The sequence below is a fragment of the Ammospiza nelsoni genome, chromosome 6, assembly GCF_027579445.1.
Source record: "Ammospiza nelsoni isolate bAmmNel1 chromosome 6, bAmmNel1.pri, whole genome shotgun sequence".
Taxonomy (NCBI): domain Eukaryota; kingdom Metazoa; phylum Chordata; class Aves; order Passeriformes; family Passerellidae; genus Ammospiza; species Ammospiza nelsoni.
Genome location: NC_080638.1, coordinates 10,623,912 through 10,640,811, shown reverse-complemented (window position 1 = coordinate 10,640,811; position 16,900 = coordinate 10,623,912). Strand labels below are relative to the sequence as shown.

Here is a 16,900-nt window from a genome sequence, read left to right as displayed (position 1 = left end):
CTCCTGTGGGAGTGAGTGATCATACAACTGGTTCTATGTGTAATTTTTATGTGGAGCTGGTCTGTCCTTCTTTATTCTGGCCTCCCTTGCAGGTAATTGCTGTCATGGTGAAGTGTGAGGTGTGAGAAACAAGGCTGATGAGAGAAATCACTTCCCCAGAGATTACAAAATCCCTTGTATTATGCAGCAACTTCAGCATGTGCCAACTCCATCACTCCTGTACCCAGCATTTCCTTCAGCTTACTTCCCATTTATCCCACTAACAGCATTAGAAGTTATCCCATGTTAACATTCTGCAGCCACATTCTTTGTAGTTTTTGTTTAGGTTCTTCTTTTCCCTATTTTTGTGCATATCTTGGCTCAAACAACTCTCAAATATGTTGTGAGTTCCCATGGAAGCGTCTCTGTGTTGACACCCTTGCCTGCCTAGTTCAGACATGCAGAGCCACTTATTTAGTACCTCATCAGCCCTGAATTTGGGACTGGAAAGTTTTGGGTAGAAGTATGGTAATCTGGTGCTTGGAAAAGCCAGTTGGGATGAAGAAAATAGGAATAATGCAGGGTTTTCCTCAGAGTGTAAGTGGTTAAAAGTGAGGGAAAGTTGGTTCAAGGGGTTAAGGGACCTGTGGGTGCAGTTCACAGAATCACAGAGGATCACAGAATGACTGGGTTGGAAGAGACCTTCAAGATCATTGAGTCCAACCCATGCCCTGACACCTCAACTGAACCACGGCACCAGGTGCCACATCCAGCCTTCTCCTAAACACATCCAGGGATGGTGACTCCACCACCTCCTGGGGCAGGCCATTCCAGTACTTTATCACTCTTTCCATAAAAAACTGTTTCCTAATATCCAACCTCTATTTCCCTTGGTGCAGCTTGAGACTGTGTCCTCTGGTTCTATCAGTGCTGCCTGGAGAAAGAGACCAACCCCACCTGACAGCTGGCACCTGCTTCCTTTCAGGGAGCTGTAGAGAGTGATAAGGTCACCTCTGTCTCCTTTTCTCCAGGCTAAACAAGCCCAGATCCCTCAGTTGTTCCTCACAGGGTTTGTGTTCCCAGCCCCTCTCCAGCCCTGTTGGCTCTGGATCTGCTCAGGTGTCTCAATGTCCTTCCCAACCTGAGGGCCCAGAACTGGACACAGCACTCCAGGTGTGGCAGAGTACAGGGGCAGAATGACCTCCCTGCTCCTACTGGCCACACTGTTCCTGATCCAGGCCAGGATGGTCTTCCTAGCTCCCAGGACACACTGCTGGCTTGTGTTCAGCTGGCTGTCACCAGTACCCCAGGTCCCTTTCTGCCTGGGCACTGTCCAGCCACACCGTCCCCAGCCTGTAACGCTGCAGGGGATTACTGTGGCCAAAGTGCAGGACTGGGCACTTGAACTTATTAGACTTCATCCTATTGGACTCTGCCCATTCATCCAACCATTCCTGGTCTGTCTGCAGAGCCCTCCCACCTACCAACAGATTGACACACTATCCCAGCTTAGTGTCATCTGCAAATTTACTGAGAGACTCAATACCTTCATCCATGCCATCAATAAAAATATTGAACAGAGCTGGCCCCCGTACAGACCCCTGAGGGACACCACTGGTGACTGGCCACCAGTTGGATGCAGCACCATTCACCACCCCTGTCTGGGCCTGGCCATGCAGCCAGTTCTGAGCCCAGCACAGAGTGCTCCTGTCCCAGACATGGGCTGCAGCTTTCCCAGAGTGTGCTGTGGGAGACAGTGCCAAATGCCTTGCTGAAGTCCAGGTACACAACATTCTCAGCCTTTCCTGCATCAGCCAGGCAGGTCACAAAAGGAGACCAGGTTGGTCAAACACAACCAACCTCTCCTAAACCCTGCTGGCTGGGTCTGATACCCTGGCCATCCTGTAAGTGCTGTGTGATGACACTCAGTATAAATTGTTCCATCACCTTACCAGGTACTGAGGTCAGGCTGACTGGTCTATAAATTACTAGGATCCTCCTTCCCACCCTTTTTGTGAATGGGTGTCACATTGGCCAGCTTCCAAGCCTCTGAAACCTCACCAGTGAGCCAGGACTGCTGGTAAATGATGGAGAGCGGTTTCGCAAGCTCATCTGCCAGCTCCCTCCTCACCCTGGGGTGGATCCCATTTGTTCCCATGGATTTATGAACACCCAAGTGGTTCAGCAGCTCTCTGACTGCCTCCTCCTGGATAACAAGGGGACCATTCTGCTCCCTGACACCATCTAACCAGGAGGACAGCTATCCTAAGGACAAGTTGTCTTCTCACTAAAAACTGAGGCAAAGAAGGCGTTAAGCACTTCTGCCTTCTCCTCATCTGCAGTTACCGAGTTCCCTCCCACATCCAGTATAGAACAAAGGTTGATCTTACCCCTCCTTTTGCCGTTAATATAGTTGTAAAAACATTTTTTATTATCCTTTACAAAAGTTGCCAAATTAAGTTTGAACTGAGCTTTGGCCTCCCTATTTTTTTTCCTACATGCCCTAGCAGCCTCCTTAAAAACTTACTGAGAGACCTGACCCTCCTTCCAAAGATGATGCATCTTCTTTTTTTCCTAAGCTCCTCTGAAACCTTTCCCATCCAGGCTGGACGTTTGCCTCATTGACTCCTCTTTTAACACACAGGGACAGTCTGTTCCGGTGCCCTTAAGATCTCTGTTTTGAAGCACACCCACCTTTCCTGAACTATTTTGTTTTTAAGGGCTGCTTCCCAAGAAACTCTCTGACTAAGTCTCCTAAACAGACCAAAGTTTGCCCTCCGGAAGTGCAATGTAAAATCTTACTGATGTTCCTCCTCATTTCACTAAATATTGAGAACTGTCTAATTTCACAATCATTATGCCCCAAGCAGCCTCCAACCACCACTCTCCCACCAGACCATCTAACATAGTCCTTTTCCTGGTGGGCTACCCACCAGCTGCACACTCTAAGAACTTCCTGGGCTGCCTCTTTTCTACTGTATTAAGTTCCCAGTAGATATCTGGTAGGTTAAGGTCACCTACAAGAACAAGGGCTGATGAACATGAAACATGCTCTAGCTGTTTATAGAATAAGTTGTCTACCTCTTCTGGGTGGTCGATAACAGACTCCCAGTAGGGATATCAGCCTTGTTGGCCTTTCCCTTAATTCTTACCTATAGGCATTCAACTTCATCATCATTAGTTTCAATACCATGGCATCAAGAGCCTCCCTAACATAATGGGCCACCCCTCCACCTCTTCTCCCTTTCCTGTCTCTTCTGAAGAGCTTATAGCAATCCAGTGCAGCACTCCAGCCTTGTGAGTCATCCCACCATGTTTCTGTGATGGAAATTACATCATAGCTCTGCTGTTGCACCATGGCCTCCAGCTCTTCTTGTTTGCTACCCATGCTGTGTGCATTAGTATATGTGCACCTCAGTTGGGCTACTGATTTCACTCCTATGTCAGGCTTACCACCTTTGGATCTGTTTCCAGACAGCCCCTTCCCCCTTCAAACCTTCTAAACCTAGAAAAGCCCTCTGAATGAGTTCTGCCAGTTCCTGAGCTAAAATCCTTAACACAGAGATGGTGCCCATCCGGTCCCAGCAGGCCAGGTGCCATAAAAGTTGCCCCATGATCAAAGAACTCAAAATTCTGCTGATGCCACCAACCCTTGAGCCACTTGTTGATAATGTGAGCTCTCCTACTCCTTTCATCATTTTTCTCTGCCACCAAAGGGACTACCTGAACACTACCTGTGCTCCTGCCCTACCAACCACTCGACCCAGTGCCCTAAAGTCCCTTTTACCCTGATGCTCCTCTTTTCAATCCTATCACTGCCAGCCTGGAGTATCAGCAGTGGGTAATAATCAGAGTGCTGAATCAGCCCAGGGAGTCTCTCAGTGATATCCTGCAGCTGGGCCCCAGGGAGGCAGCAGACCTCCCTGTGGGGTGGGTTGGGTCAATGGGTCATGGGGCTTTCTGTTCCCCTCAGAAGGGGGTCACCCACAAGGACTACCCTTCTTTTATTTTTAATGCCAGAGGCAGTGATCTGTCTGACAGATGAGGTGTAATTGGAAGGCTCACTGAGCAGATAATTTTCTTCTGAATCATCTGTCTGTCTCTCCAGATCCAGGGGCTCATACCTATTCTGAAGTGGCACCTGGCTAGGGGATGGGGGTCAGGAGGAACTTTTATTATTACCTCCCCAAGCAGGGACTCATTTCCACTCCCCTTCATCCACCAGGTGTCCTATTGCCTGGCAGTGGGAGGCATGGGAGTCCTCTGGTGGGCCTCCCTCAAGGATGGAAGGGCAAAACTCCACCAGTCTATTTCCCTTTCACTTTCCCTGATATTCCTTAGCTTTTCAACTTCCTCCCTGAGCTTGGCCACCAGCAAAGGGAGATCATTCACCTGTTCACACAGGAGCAGGTAGGCTTCTTCTGCAATGCCCCCTGGAACCACTGATAGCTCAAACACTCTGCCAGGAAGGGTCTGGACAGACACATCCTTTTGGAGGGTTCTATTTGGCTACATGCACTTGTACTAACTGCGGCTTTTCATCGTGTAAAAACCATTGCTAACAAAAAACCCAAAACCAACCAACCAACCAACAGAAACACAACAAACTAAAAGCCCCACTGGCAGGAGGAAACTTGCAACCCTGCCTATGTGAACTGCCTCACCTCGCTCCTGTTGGTGCAGGAGGAAAGCCCTGCCCTCCCCCTTTGTGGCTAAATTATCACCAAAACAGGATAAGCAGCTCTACCAGTCCTCAGCAGCAGAACATCAGGACCCTCAAAAGTCCCTGCCATGGTGTCCCTTCCAGTTTGCTGTAAACTCCAAGGACTTGCTCAGATCCTGCTAGGAAAAATGAGGAATAAATAGAGAACATTCCACAAGGAGTTGCACCACATGAAAGAATAAGAAAAGAAAAAGAAAGAACAGGGGTTACAGACTGCAAAGAATAACTTATGGATACAATTTTCATTCTTCTATAAATTACATTTTTTATGGCTAAGTGGTTTATTTATTTATATTTAATAATGTATTTTATTTATGTTTTGCTTTGAGTTACTCAACTTAATTACTGCTCCTTTTATTTTTTTTCCCTTTTTCCTCAAGAGGTGGGTGATGCTCCAAGCCTGGCAGTGTTTAAGAAGCATTTGAGCAATGGTAGAGGTTTTAACTTTTGGTCAGCCATGAAGTGGTCAGGCATGATATTTGTAGTGATCTACATGATCTAAGTGATTAAATGATAGTCCCTTGCAACCAACTCAACTGAAATATTCTGTTGTATTCCATTCTCTTCTATTTTCTCCCGTCTCTAAGAGAGAGGAGACTCCTGCTTGTTCATTTATCAAAGTGCTTGATTTCCTCATGCCTTTGGTGTCAATAACCTAATCAATATTTCTCTCCAGAATCTGCCACATTCATGACACGCAGAAAGGGAACTAACGGAGTTCCTTTGGCAGTCAGCAAATATATTCATCATTTAGGAAGTGCAGCACTTCAGTTTGGAAAAAATCAGATTTTAGTCTGCACAAAAAGTCCATTTAGCTTTGCCCCAATTTTTTTCTTTTTTTTTTTTTTTTTTTCCAGGCTTGATGACATATGTACTAAGACAAAACTTCCAGAAAGGATTATGATGCAGCTTTGGTACAGTGCAAGGAAAGGAAGGCTGGATTACAGGAGCATAAAGATGTGGGATGTGTGAAGGAACAATGGTTATCAGATAGGTATCGAGTCATAATTTGATGCTTATCTTTTTAGCAGTTGACATCTTTGTTGTGAAAAGACAGATTGCAAAAGCAATCAGTGCTGCTTAATGTGGGTAGAAAACTGAGGAGCTGGAACCTTGGTAATGTAAGGGCTGTGGTGCAGATTAATGAAGGGTTTGTTCCCAAATGGATTGTCCCCCTTGGAAGGACCTGCTGTATGCTATAATGTTATCAGCATTCCTATCAGAGCAGTGTCTGACATGGTGATAATGTCATGAGTGTCTTGTATGTGACAGGCAGCTCCTTCTCTCAGCAAATTACCTGGCTCATCATGAGGCAATGAAAGCTTCAGTTATCCAAGGGCTTGACATAAATCCATGTAAGGTCTTAAAACCTCACTACCATTTTGGGTGCTTGAGGTCAGTTTTAAAAAAAATCTAAAACTCCAGCTAAGCTCGTGCTTGTCTCCTGACATGCCCAGGTTCAAGCCTTGTCCAACCTGGCCTGGAACACTTCCAGGGATCCAGGGGCAGCCACAGCTTCTCTGGGCAACCTGTGCCAGGGCCTCCCACCCTCACAAGGAAGAATTTCTTCCCAATATCCATCCCATCTAACCCTGCCCTCTGTCAATGGGAAGCCATTCCCCCTTGTCCTGTTGCTCCAGGCCCTTGTTCAAAGTCTATCTCCAGCTTTCTTGGAGCTCCTTTAGGTACTGGAATTGTGCACAGAAGTTGTGGAGTTTGGGGTTATTTTGTGTGCTCCATACACTAAAAACCCTTTGGGGAGGAGCTTTTGCTTGTCGTATTAACCCATTTAATTAACCTATTAATTAACCTATTTAACCTCGTGAAGGATTTTAGGATCAGAGAAAGGTTGGGCTGATGATTTTGAAGGTTGGACTCAATGATCTTGGAGGTCTTTTCCCACCTTAATAATTCCATAAAGTAGCTAAGGAGGTATGAACATGGGACAAGAAGGGAGTGGATTCTTCCCCCTTTTCTGCTGAATATTCAGTATTGAGTATTCAGTGTTAGAGGAGAAGCTAAAAGGAAGGAGTTGTGCTGCATTCCTGAAGGTATGTGCAGGAAGTGGTTTATCTCAAATGTTATAAAAACACATTTTGCAAAACGCACCAAATGTGAGCCTAAAGGGATTGCAAAGCCAGGAATCAGGAGGAAATGGTGCCTACTGTGACAGGGGACAAGAAAAGAAGTGGGTTGATGATAACGACTGTTAAACTTCTTTTTAAGGCGCCTTATTGTGCTGGCTGTCTGGGAGCTGGGCTGAGAAATCAGCTTTAGAATTTCACACCTTCCTGTAAAGGAGAAGAGCAGGAAATATTGTGTAAACAGTTTGATTGAGATAACTAGATGAGATTTCTTCTTTTGCATCAACATCTCTTTTGGAAATCTAGACTGCAGAATCATTATCAAGTGTGAGCTTTACCAGCACAAGTAGACTCAAGGAGCAAACAAGCACTGAAAGAAAAAGGACAAGTACGTGCATGAGAAATGTTATAAAGAAATAATTTCAAATTAATTAATCATCAAAAGATATAGGTATCTCAGATAAATTAATGCACTTTGAAAAGCCTGTCCTAATTGTGGGCTTCTCCATCTGGGTTGTTGCTGTTGTGGGTTTTAACATATGGTTTTCTACAGGATAAATAAATCATTCAGTCAATTGCAGTTTTCAATTTTCAAGATTGGCTCTGTTTTGACAGGAGAAAATTATGTGAATGCTGTGACTGTTTAGAGGGAAAGGAAAAGTGGCACCAAGTGTCGTTCTGCAATTAATGCTCATTTCCTGGAGTCCCCAGGTGTAATTAATAATTTTACAAACATGAAGGGGGCAGTGGGAGGGGAAGAAGAGCAGTTTCACAACCTGCTATCAGAACCTGGTACAACATTCCGTGTGTGCTATCCCAGGTTTATCCCAGGTAACAGAAGCATGCAGGGCAGATCTTCGAGGATTATTCCTGCCATGGGCTCTGTGGGAGCTCCCTGCTTGCTGTGGGTGTTGGAAAACTGGACTGAAATATAGAGTTTTATCAGGTTTTAACTGTTATACTGAGTTTTCTGGAGATTGGTGTAGTTTGGTTGTTGGGTTTTTTAGTAAGACATAAGAATATGCTTAATTCTTGTTTCATCCAAAGGGTTTGTGGACTGTAACATCAAAAGTGAAGCTACAGATTGATATTTTTCCTGGTTAATCGGAGGAGTATTTTAAGGGAAGATTTCCCTGAGCCTGTTCTGGGAATGGAATGAACTTGCTGAGGACCCCCCACCTGAGGATACCACGGGGCATTTGGCACTGGGGATGTAGAACCAGGGTGGGAAAGGGGCAATTCTGGGGGGCAAACCCAACCCCGAGGAGCTGGAGCGGGTGGAGGAGGCGGGGAGAGGTGCCGGGGCGGCTCCCGCCCTTAAATGCCGCGGCGGAGCGGGATGCGGGGCTGCAGCCGCGGGAGGGAGGGAGGGAGGGCAGGAGGCAGCATGGCACCGCCGGGGGGCGGCGGGCAGCTGCGGGATGGGCACAGGGATGGCGACAGGGAGAGAGCCACCGCTGCGGGCATGCGGCGCTTCACCTGGGAGGAGATCGGGCAGCGGAACGGGCGGGGGCCGGCGCCGCGGGAGCGCTGGCTGGTGATCCACAGGAAGGTGTACGACATCAGCCACTTCTACCGGAGACACCCGGGAGGGGCCCGGCTCCTCGTCAGCCACGCCGGGCAGGACGCCACGGTGAGCGGAGCGGGGAGGCGGGAGCCGGGATGCGCCGCAGGAGGGCGCCCGGGAAAAGCCGGGCGGAGCGGGTTGGGAACGGCCTCAGCGGGAATCGGGGTGTGGGACGGAGCCGGGGGAGCGAAGTGTGCCCGCTCCGTGCGAGCCTCGCTATGCCCATGCCATGGGACAGGGCAGATGAGAAGATGCAGCCCACGGGAACGGGATCGGAGCTGTTGCTCCAGCTAAATCAGAGCAACAGCGGGAGCGAGAGCTGTGACGGTGTTCACAGGGGTCTTATGTTGAGGGAAGAGACGGAGATCTGACTCCATATTTCAGAAGGCTTGATTTATTATTTTATTATATATATTGCATTAAAACTATTCTAAAAGAATAGAAGAAAAGGTTTCATCTCAGAAGGCTAGCTAAGCTAAGAATAGAAAAGAAGGAATCATAACCAAGGCAGCTGTCCCAGACTCTCTGTCCGAGCCCGTTGGGCTGAGATTGGCCATTAATTATAAACATTCCAGATGGGCCAATCCCAGATCCACCTGTTGCATTCCACAGCAGCAGATAACTATGGTTTACATTTTGTTCCTGAGGCCTCTCGGCTTCTCAGGAGGAAAAAATCCTAAGGAAAGGATTTTTAATGAAAATATGTCTGCGACAGAGAGCAGAGGAGCACATGGAGATGCTCAGAGGACTGGAGCACCTCTGCTAGCTGGGAGTGTTCAGCCTGGGGAAGAGAAGGCTCTAAGAAGAGTTCAGTACCAGTACCTAAAGGGCTCCAAGGGAACCAGAGAGGGATTTTGGACAAGGGCCCGGAGGGACAGGACAAAGGAGAATAGCTTTAAACTAAAGAAGCGTTGATTTAGAGTGCGTATAAGGAAGAAGGTTTTGCTGATGAGGGTGGTGAAATACTGGCATAGGTGACCCAGAGATGCCCCACCCCTGGATGCACTCAAGGTCAGGCTTAATGGAGCAATCTGGTATAGCTGAAGATGTCCCTGCTCATTGCAGTGGGGTTGGAGTAGAGGAGCTTTAAAGGTCCCTTCTAACCCAAACCATTCTATGATTCTTAAGTCTTCAGGATTCCTCTTATCTCCTGGTCTTGCTTGTGTCATTGCTGTGAGCTGCAGCAATTTTTTCCATATATAAGAGATATTTGAGGCTCATGGAAATCAAATAATTTTCAATCCATCAAGTTTAAATTTCAAATTGTGTATTAGTTGAACTTTGCACTCTGTAATTTCAGCACTCGTTTCTCAAGTTACTACTACCAGATTTCTTTAATTTTAGCTTGCTGGAAAATCCCAGACAATGGATGAACCAGATATTTTGTTTCTGGGATCTGAGCCAGGTTGGTAGGTAGTTGGTTCCATGTGCAAATCATTAAGCCCTCCAGGATCTGAGCCACAGGTCTGTCCATCTTGCAGTAGGTCCATTGCTTAATCTTTTGGATATATATTATGAAAAATAAAGAAATTATCTTAATTGAGCTGGAAGATTTTAACCAAAAGCAGAAACCCATGAAAGGTGGCAGCTCAGGAGAGGGTGAGAAGCACAGAAGGCTCTCAGTAGGCAAAGACACCTGAGGAATTAAAAAATGAGTATAACTAATGCCAACATTTTAGAAAGGGTGACACTGCACACTGAAACTCTGGAGTTCTCTTGGTGCTGCTTTTTGTTTTGGTGTTCTCTCACAAAGGATAAAAAAGGAAGGATGCCTTCCACCAGACCAGGTTGCTCCAACCTGGCCTTGGACACTTCCAGGAATGGAGTGATTTAAAAGGCAATTAATTTTTTTTTTTTAAACAAGATCTAGATTTCTTTTCCTTTGTTGCTGTGCCTTTGCAGGATGCCTTTGTGGCATTCCATGTTGACAAGGTGCTGGTGAGCAAGTACTTGAAGCCACTGCAGATTGGGGAACTGGCACCCGACCAACCCAGTATTGAGCCCACTAAAAATGTAAGTCTGTCCTTACAAAACAGATCAAAGGAGACTAAAGGGAAATATTCTGAGATTACACCATGTTCTTCTCTATCAGCATAGCTCCTGGAGCAATGGGAACCAGGTTCCTCACATTTTTGGGCTACTACTTAAAAACAATGTGTAAATATGAAATCCCTGAAGATGAATTTTTCATGTCACAGCCTCTCTACCTAAATAGCAGAGTTATCACCTCTTCTTTCCCTTGGTTGGAGGAAGAGCTAACCAAAAGGAAAAGGAATATTTTTGGAGAATAAATATTCTCCTTCAGCTGTAGGTCCATTTAATCCTCCCGTGTTAATCCTGGGAAGGGAAAAGTGAAGACAAATATAAGGAATAATTTAATGCAAAAACCTACCACAAGGTGGCATGGGAAGTTCATGCACACAAAGTACAGCTTCCACTAAACACAACTTCAGCTGAGCCCTCTGCTGCCTGCCAAGGATTTGATGGAAGAAGCACTGAGGAGGATTTCTTTTAGGGGTTGGGATGCAGACATTGGGATGGCTGCTCCTGGCTCCTCAACAAAAAGCTGTAGCAGAGCAAAGATAATGTTTATTAAACCCAGCTCTTGCCCTTTTAGCCAGATCCTTTGTTCTTTGTCCCCCCCACCAGAGTGGTTTTTGGGTAATGAGGCTGCAGTGGTGCTCTCTAAAACCACCGAATTGTGACCCTGATGCTTCCCCCAGGAAATGCTGGTGAAAGATTTCCGGAAACTGCGCGCTACAGTCGAGAGAATGGGACTCCTGGAGCCAAACCAGCTCTTCTTCTTCCTGCTCCTGGCTCACATCCTGCTCCTGGATACAGCTGCCTGGCTCATCCTCCTCTACTTTGGGACATCCTTACTGCCCTTTGTTCTCTCCCTGCTGCTGCTGACCATTTCCCAGGTGAGCAATGAATTCCACAGCAAGGCCTTGCATCAACCTACACACACAAGAAACGAGCAGTTTCTTGTCCTTTGCTTCCTCACTTGGCATAAAAACACAGCCACTATCTGGATACCAAGAAGAAATTCTGCATGTGGGGATCTCACAGTAAACTTAGTTTGGGATTCTTTCAGCAAGATGTATTCTGGGGGAAGCCTTAGGACTGTCAGGATTCCACAGTCCCTTTCTGTTGGTGACTTGGGAGCAGTGTCTGGAAGATAAATCTTGGTATTTCAATGCAAAGGATGAGTGTGGCACCATCCCCATCTCAATTCCTCTTTTTCTCCCCTCCTGAAGTTTTTTTTTCTCCTCCTCCAGGTCCAGGCTTCCTGGTTACAGCATGATTTAGGACATCTCTCAGTATTCAGGAAAACCAAGTGGAACCACTTGCTACACAAGTTTGTGATGTGCCATTTGATTGTGAGTCCCTGGAAAACTTCTGGGGGTTTTCCTGTAAAAACATGTGTTCTGAAGACTCTGTGGAGCATGTGCAGCACTGGGGGGAGGATTAGGGTCAGGAAGTAAAGGGAATTCTGGCTCTGAAAGTGCTTTTCATGCTTTGTTCTTTCTTGAACAGGGGGCCTCTGCCAAGTGGTGGACTCTCCTGCACTCCCAGCACCATGCCAAACCCAACTGCTTCCACAAGGACCCTGACATTGATATGCACCCTTTCCTCTTCACTTTGGGGAAGAAATTCTCTGTGGAGGTCAGTGAGTGGGTGTGGGAAGTCTAAAACTAAGGTGTGATGGCAATTTCTGTAATGAGGTTTATTTCTCCACAGTTCACGCTAAGTCCATTTAAGAATCTCTTGAACAGCTGATGTGTTGATGTAAATAAATTAGACATGATGTAAGGGCATTGTATATAGGGTGGAAAATCCACCAGCACATTCATGGTTGGAGAAATCTAATGACCTAGAACAGCAACTCAGTAATTAATGATCATTAGATAACTTGTAAACATCAATCAATGTAAGGCATGGCTGCAGTCAGCCTGGAATTATTATTTTAGTATTAATGTATGATGCTCAGTCAGAGGGTGGCTTTGATGTGTTCATGTCTTCTAGGAGAGTTTGCTGTGACAGGAACAGCAGGACTGAAAAAACCAGGGCTGTTCCTGGAACTCCAATTGGGCAGAATTTGTTGGACTGTGTAGGATATTCCCAGTTTGCCCTGCTTGGGCACTGCCAGGAGTGACAACCTAAGAGTGCTGAACCCCTTTTGCTGTAAATCCCACCAGTTCTTGACGCCATCACAGCAGCTACAGCACTGAAATATTTTTCTCCATGCCATCATGGGATTGCCATTTAAGTTTAGAGACTCAGAGAAGAAATAAGGGGGAAAAATGAGAGAAAATACGTATTTCTGACCACTAACATAACTTAGCCTTGATATATCTAATTCTTCACAAAATGAATCATGAAACAAGGAATGAGGGTTGTGGGAAGTGTGCAAGAATAGTCCCTCTGGAAAATAAATGGAAAAGAGCAAGTTACCTGTGCAAATTGGCAAATTGCCTGGTCTCCACTAATATTTTTTTTCTGTGTTTTTTTTCCACAGCTTGGGATCAAAAAGAAAAAGTACATGCCCTACAACCACCAACACAAATACTTCTTCATCAGTGAGTATCTCTATCCTTCAATTCCCTGTAAAGTATTAAAGAGGCTTGGAGAGTCTACTTTTGACCTGGAGAACTCGAGAAAAACAAAGGTGTCTGAGTCAAAGAACAAAATAAAAAACCAAAATAATAACAACCAGATTTTTGGAAGAGTTGGAGACCTGCCTCATCTTATCCTTGATCTCCCACATCCTCCACAGAGGCTCTGGGTTATGATATCTTACCACATCTTTCAGTAGTATCAAAGTCTGTGGGTTTCAGGTTTTTTTTTGTTTGGTTTGGTTTCTTGGGGTTTTAACTGCAAGTGAGATGTCCTTTTGGAAGGCTGAGTTTGAGTTCTTCAGCCCCAAATCCCTGATAGAAAAAGGATTTAATATTCATTCCTGTTGTTCCCCTGCTTTGCACCAAGGAATAAGGAGCCAGATAATCTTTGGGCTGTGGAAGCCACTTCTCAAAGTAATAATTTCTGGCTGTTCCTCAGTCAAGAGCCTAAGACGAAATCTGAGTTTTGTAAGAACTCTCAGATAATTGTCAGACCTATAAATGTTTCAAGGCACTAAACCAACATCCTAACCTGGACAGTTCTCCAGACTGAGCAGGAATTCAGGACCCTTCCCTCCCAGGCTGATGTATGATGTCACCAGTGATGAATTTTTCTTTCCAGCTCTTCCTCCGCTCCTGTTCCCCACCTACTTCCACTGCCACACATTCTACATTGCCTACACAAAGAAGTACTGGGCGGTGAGTACTGCTGCTTGTGTGACCCAAAGGGGTCAGAGGGGGACCTTCAGCCTTCCTTCTGCCTGCACCTTGCTGGGCAAGAATGCTCAGATTCACCTATTACAGCAAGCTGTGAGAAAGCATCATCAGCTTGTGTTGGGTTGGTCTAGATGATTCCATTCCATTCCAGAAAAAAAAAAACAACCTGTCAAAGCTGAAAGCAAATTTTTCTCTTTTACCTATTATATGAAGTTTAAAAAATAAATAAGCAAATGTAATTTATAAAGACATGCTTTTCTTGTTGTCTCTGTTTTTGGTAGGACTTGGCCTGGATGCTGACCTTCTACATCAGATTCTTTTATACTTATGGATCTTTATTAGAAACAAAGAGTCTCCTGGCATATTATTTTATATTCAGGTGATGTGTCTTCAGAAGGTTCTTCAGCCTTTTCTCTATGCATTCTTTCCATCTGTACCTGCCTGCCTTTCTCTATGCTTATATTTCCACATTCTCCTTTGCCACCTCTTTTTTGCCTACTTTTTAATTCATAAATTCTTTTGTTCGATTGCCAGTGCAAGTTTTGTGTTGCCCCATTAGCTAAGGCAACAAAGATTTCACTGAGTGCTGACCAAACTGAGAAATACTTACCTCATATAACATTCAGTGCTTTGAGTGTTGGGTCTGCTGCTGTTTAAAGACACATTTAACCAAAACAGCTTAGCCTGGGCTTGCAAATGGTATTATCCAGCAGCACTGACTTGAATGGACAGCACACTCTCCCCTTGGATCATTTCACTGATTCTAATCAGGTTGGGCCTTGGCTACAGATAAAACAAGCTGAACACCAGTCAGTGTTAACAAAACACATTAAATAATCATGAGTTTCATAAGGAAATATTAAACTTCCAGAGTTTGGAAGTCCTTCCAGGTGCTGGCTTAGCAAGGCTAGTGTTCAGCCATGTCTTTAAGTCTGGCTTTGCCATTATTTCAATGGCTCCTCGCTGACCTGCTCACTCAGCACTGAGTTCTCTCATCTCATTGCAAAGGATGCTGGAGAGCAGCTGGTTTGTCTGGGTCTCACAGATGAACCACATCCCAATGGATATCGACTATGACAAGAATTTGGACTGGGTGTCTACTCAGGTAAAAGATTTTTCCCTTCTTAAGAAATGTGGCCATACAGGTACAAATTTTAACCATAAGCAAGTCTCCTGTTGCACTAAGGGTGAAATCTGTTGGTGGCTGGGAGGTGAAGGTTAATAGGCTGATGGATTCAGTCATGGAAAAGGTAGGAAGTAAAGCAATGAGACACTCATGGGCAATTCAAAATGAAATCCAGGTTGAGTCCTGGTTCCTAAACATACTCTTCACTTGTCTCTGACTTTGCTTTCCTCTGTCCTCCTCTAGCTCCTGGCAACCTGCAATGTGGAACAGTCACTGTTCAATGACTGGTTCACAGGACACCTCAACTTCCAGATAGAGCATCAGTGAGTACTCACACCAAGAGGGAATTTTCTTTCTCCTCTCTTTTTGAAAAAAATATTTCCCCTTCTCTCTTTTATTTTTTTCCTTTCTTATTATTTTTTGCTCTGAATTCTACAAATAGTTGTGGGGCAGCAATGAGTTTATCTTTAAAACTTGGAACTTTTAAAGAGATTCATGTAATTCAGAACTTCTACTGGATCCACAGGATGACAAGAGAAAATGGAACAGGGGCAGGATCAGTGCAAGAACAGCAATAGAGTCAATCCCAGGTTTTAGGGATCAATGGAAATGTCCTGGCTAAAGCATCTGTTTTCAGTCTGCCATAGGAGTTTTAAGCCACCTCTGCTGATTTTTTATGCTGTTACTCTATAGAGTGAGATATGCAAGGATGAAGGATGGGCTCATCTCCTCTATGATATGGAGAGGGCTACTTCTGGAAAAAGGCATGGAGGGGAAAGTAGTTTCTTCCATAAACATCATTTCATTTGGAGACAAACTGTGGAAGAGAACAGAGGGTAAAGCAGGAAGTGCCTACAAGTTCCTTGTGCTAAAAGCACAGCAGGGGGAAAGAGGAGCTGTGAGCAGGGTGATTCCTGGGAAGCACTAATGGTAGGGTTTCCTGTGAAGCTTGCCTGTCTCCCGTTCACAGCCTTTTCCCTACGATGCCACGGCACAACTACTGCAAGGTGGCCCCTCTGGTGAAGTCCCTGTGTGCCAAGCATGGCCTCGAGTACCAGTGCAAGCCTCTGCTCACAGCCTTCGCAGACATCGTGCAGTGAGTAAAAACAAACCTCATTCCCTTGTCCCAGCAACACTCCCCTGAGCAGCCCTGTGATGTGTCCCCTCTTTCTCTCTCTCCCAGCTCCCTGAAGACCTCGGGAGAGCTCTGGCACGATGCCTACCTGCACAAATGAAGGACAAGGCTTGGTGTGACCATTCACAGCCTGCCACAGATGCATTCCCAGCAAGCTGAGGGGCAGGGACCACAAGGGATTCTCTGGCAGAAGAAAGTCAGTAAGGACTAAGGGATAAAATTCCAATAGAGATGAAACTGCCTGAATTTTTCTTCTGGTTTTTCCTGGGGTTATGGTTCAGATATGTTAAGAGTGGACAGGGCAAGCAGAAGGTGAATTGTTAGAAGAGGGAGGAGTTCTTTGCTGAGTCTGGGCATTTCTGAGCCTGGGCTTGGGCTCAAGTCAGATGATGGACTGGTGGAGCTGCACACACTTAACTTCATGTCAGAGGCCTCTGATCATGGGCTTTGGTTTTGTTTTTTTTTTTTTCCTCATGTGGAGGGTTTAATGCTTGATACAGCATTTGCTTACTTGAATTTGAAACTGCAAAGGATTTTGGATTAACATGGTGTTCCAGCAATGTGCTTAAACTACAATAAATTAGGATAACCTACAAACAACACTTAGACTGTAGCAAGTGCACATGCAGTGAATAAAAACATAAATGGGTTTTCATTACTATCCTCTAGAGAATCCTCATTGTCACAAGGCCAAGAAACACATGGGGTTAAAGCCAGCTTAAGGCCTCTGCTCTCTTCAAAATTGATCTGGTTTGAGGGGTTTTTTTTGTATTTTGTGTTGGGCTGAGAGGTGTGCACACTCCACACGCACTCCCCCACCTAAACAGGACCAGGACTATACTACAGAAAGGTAAACAAAAAGTAAAATAAATCACCTACAGCCATTTGGTCATATCTGAAAGTTGCTGTTGCAGCTAAACCAAGATTAGATCAGATTTTGGCTGTGCCAG

The 16,900-nt window shown here is 45.4% G+C and overlaps 1 protein-coding gene across 1 annotated transcript; it reads left to right on the top strand.

Moving 5' to 3' along the window:
• Positions 1-8,173: 8,173 nt before the first annotated feature.
• On the top strand, positions 8,174-16,636 carry LOC132074394 (acyl-CoA (8-3)-desaturase-like). The gene is made up of 12 exons (XM_059474190.1): positions 8,174-8,419; positions 10,256-10,366; positions 11,077-11,274; positions 11,632-11,733; positions 11,891-12,019; positions 12,873-12,933; positions 13,595-13,671; positions 13,971-14,068; positions 14,698-14,794; positions 15,059-15,138; positions 15,786-15,911; positions 15,999-16,636. Exons 1-12 carry the CDS (start codon positions 8,174-8,176, stop codon positions 16,048-16,050), a joined length of 1,377 nt encoding a protein of 458 aa, XP_059330173.1. The 3' UTR covers positions 16,051-16,636.
• The last annotated feature ends 264 nt before the right edge of the window (positions 16,637-16,900 follow it).

What these genes read in the sequence shown, in the direction of transcription:
- LOC132074394 (XM_059474190.1), top strand. Translation starts at nt 8,174, where the DNA reads ATGGCACCGCCGGGGGGCGGCGGGCAGCTGCGGGATGGGCACAGGGAT. An exon ending in ACACAAAGAAGTACTGGGCG is followed by an intron (nt 13,672 to 13,970) that starts GTGAGTACTGCT and finishes TGTTTTTGGTAG; the next exon opens with GACTTGGCCTGGATGCTGAC. An exon ending in TGGACTGGGTGTCTACTCAG is followed by an intron (nt 14,795 to 15,058) that starts GTAAAAGATTTT and finishes GTCCTCCTCTAG; the next exon opens with CTCCTGGCAACCTGCAATGT.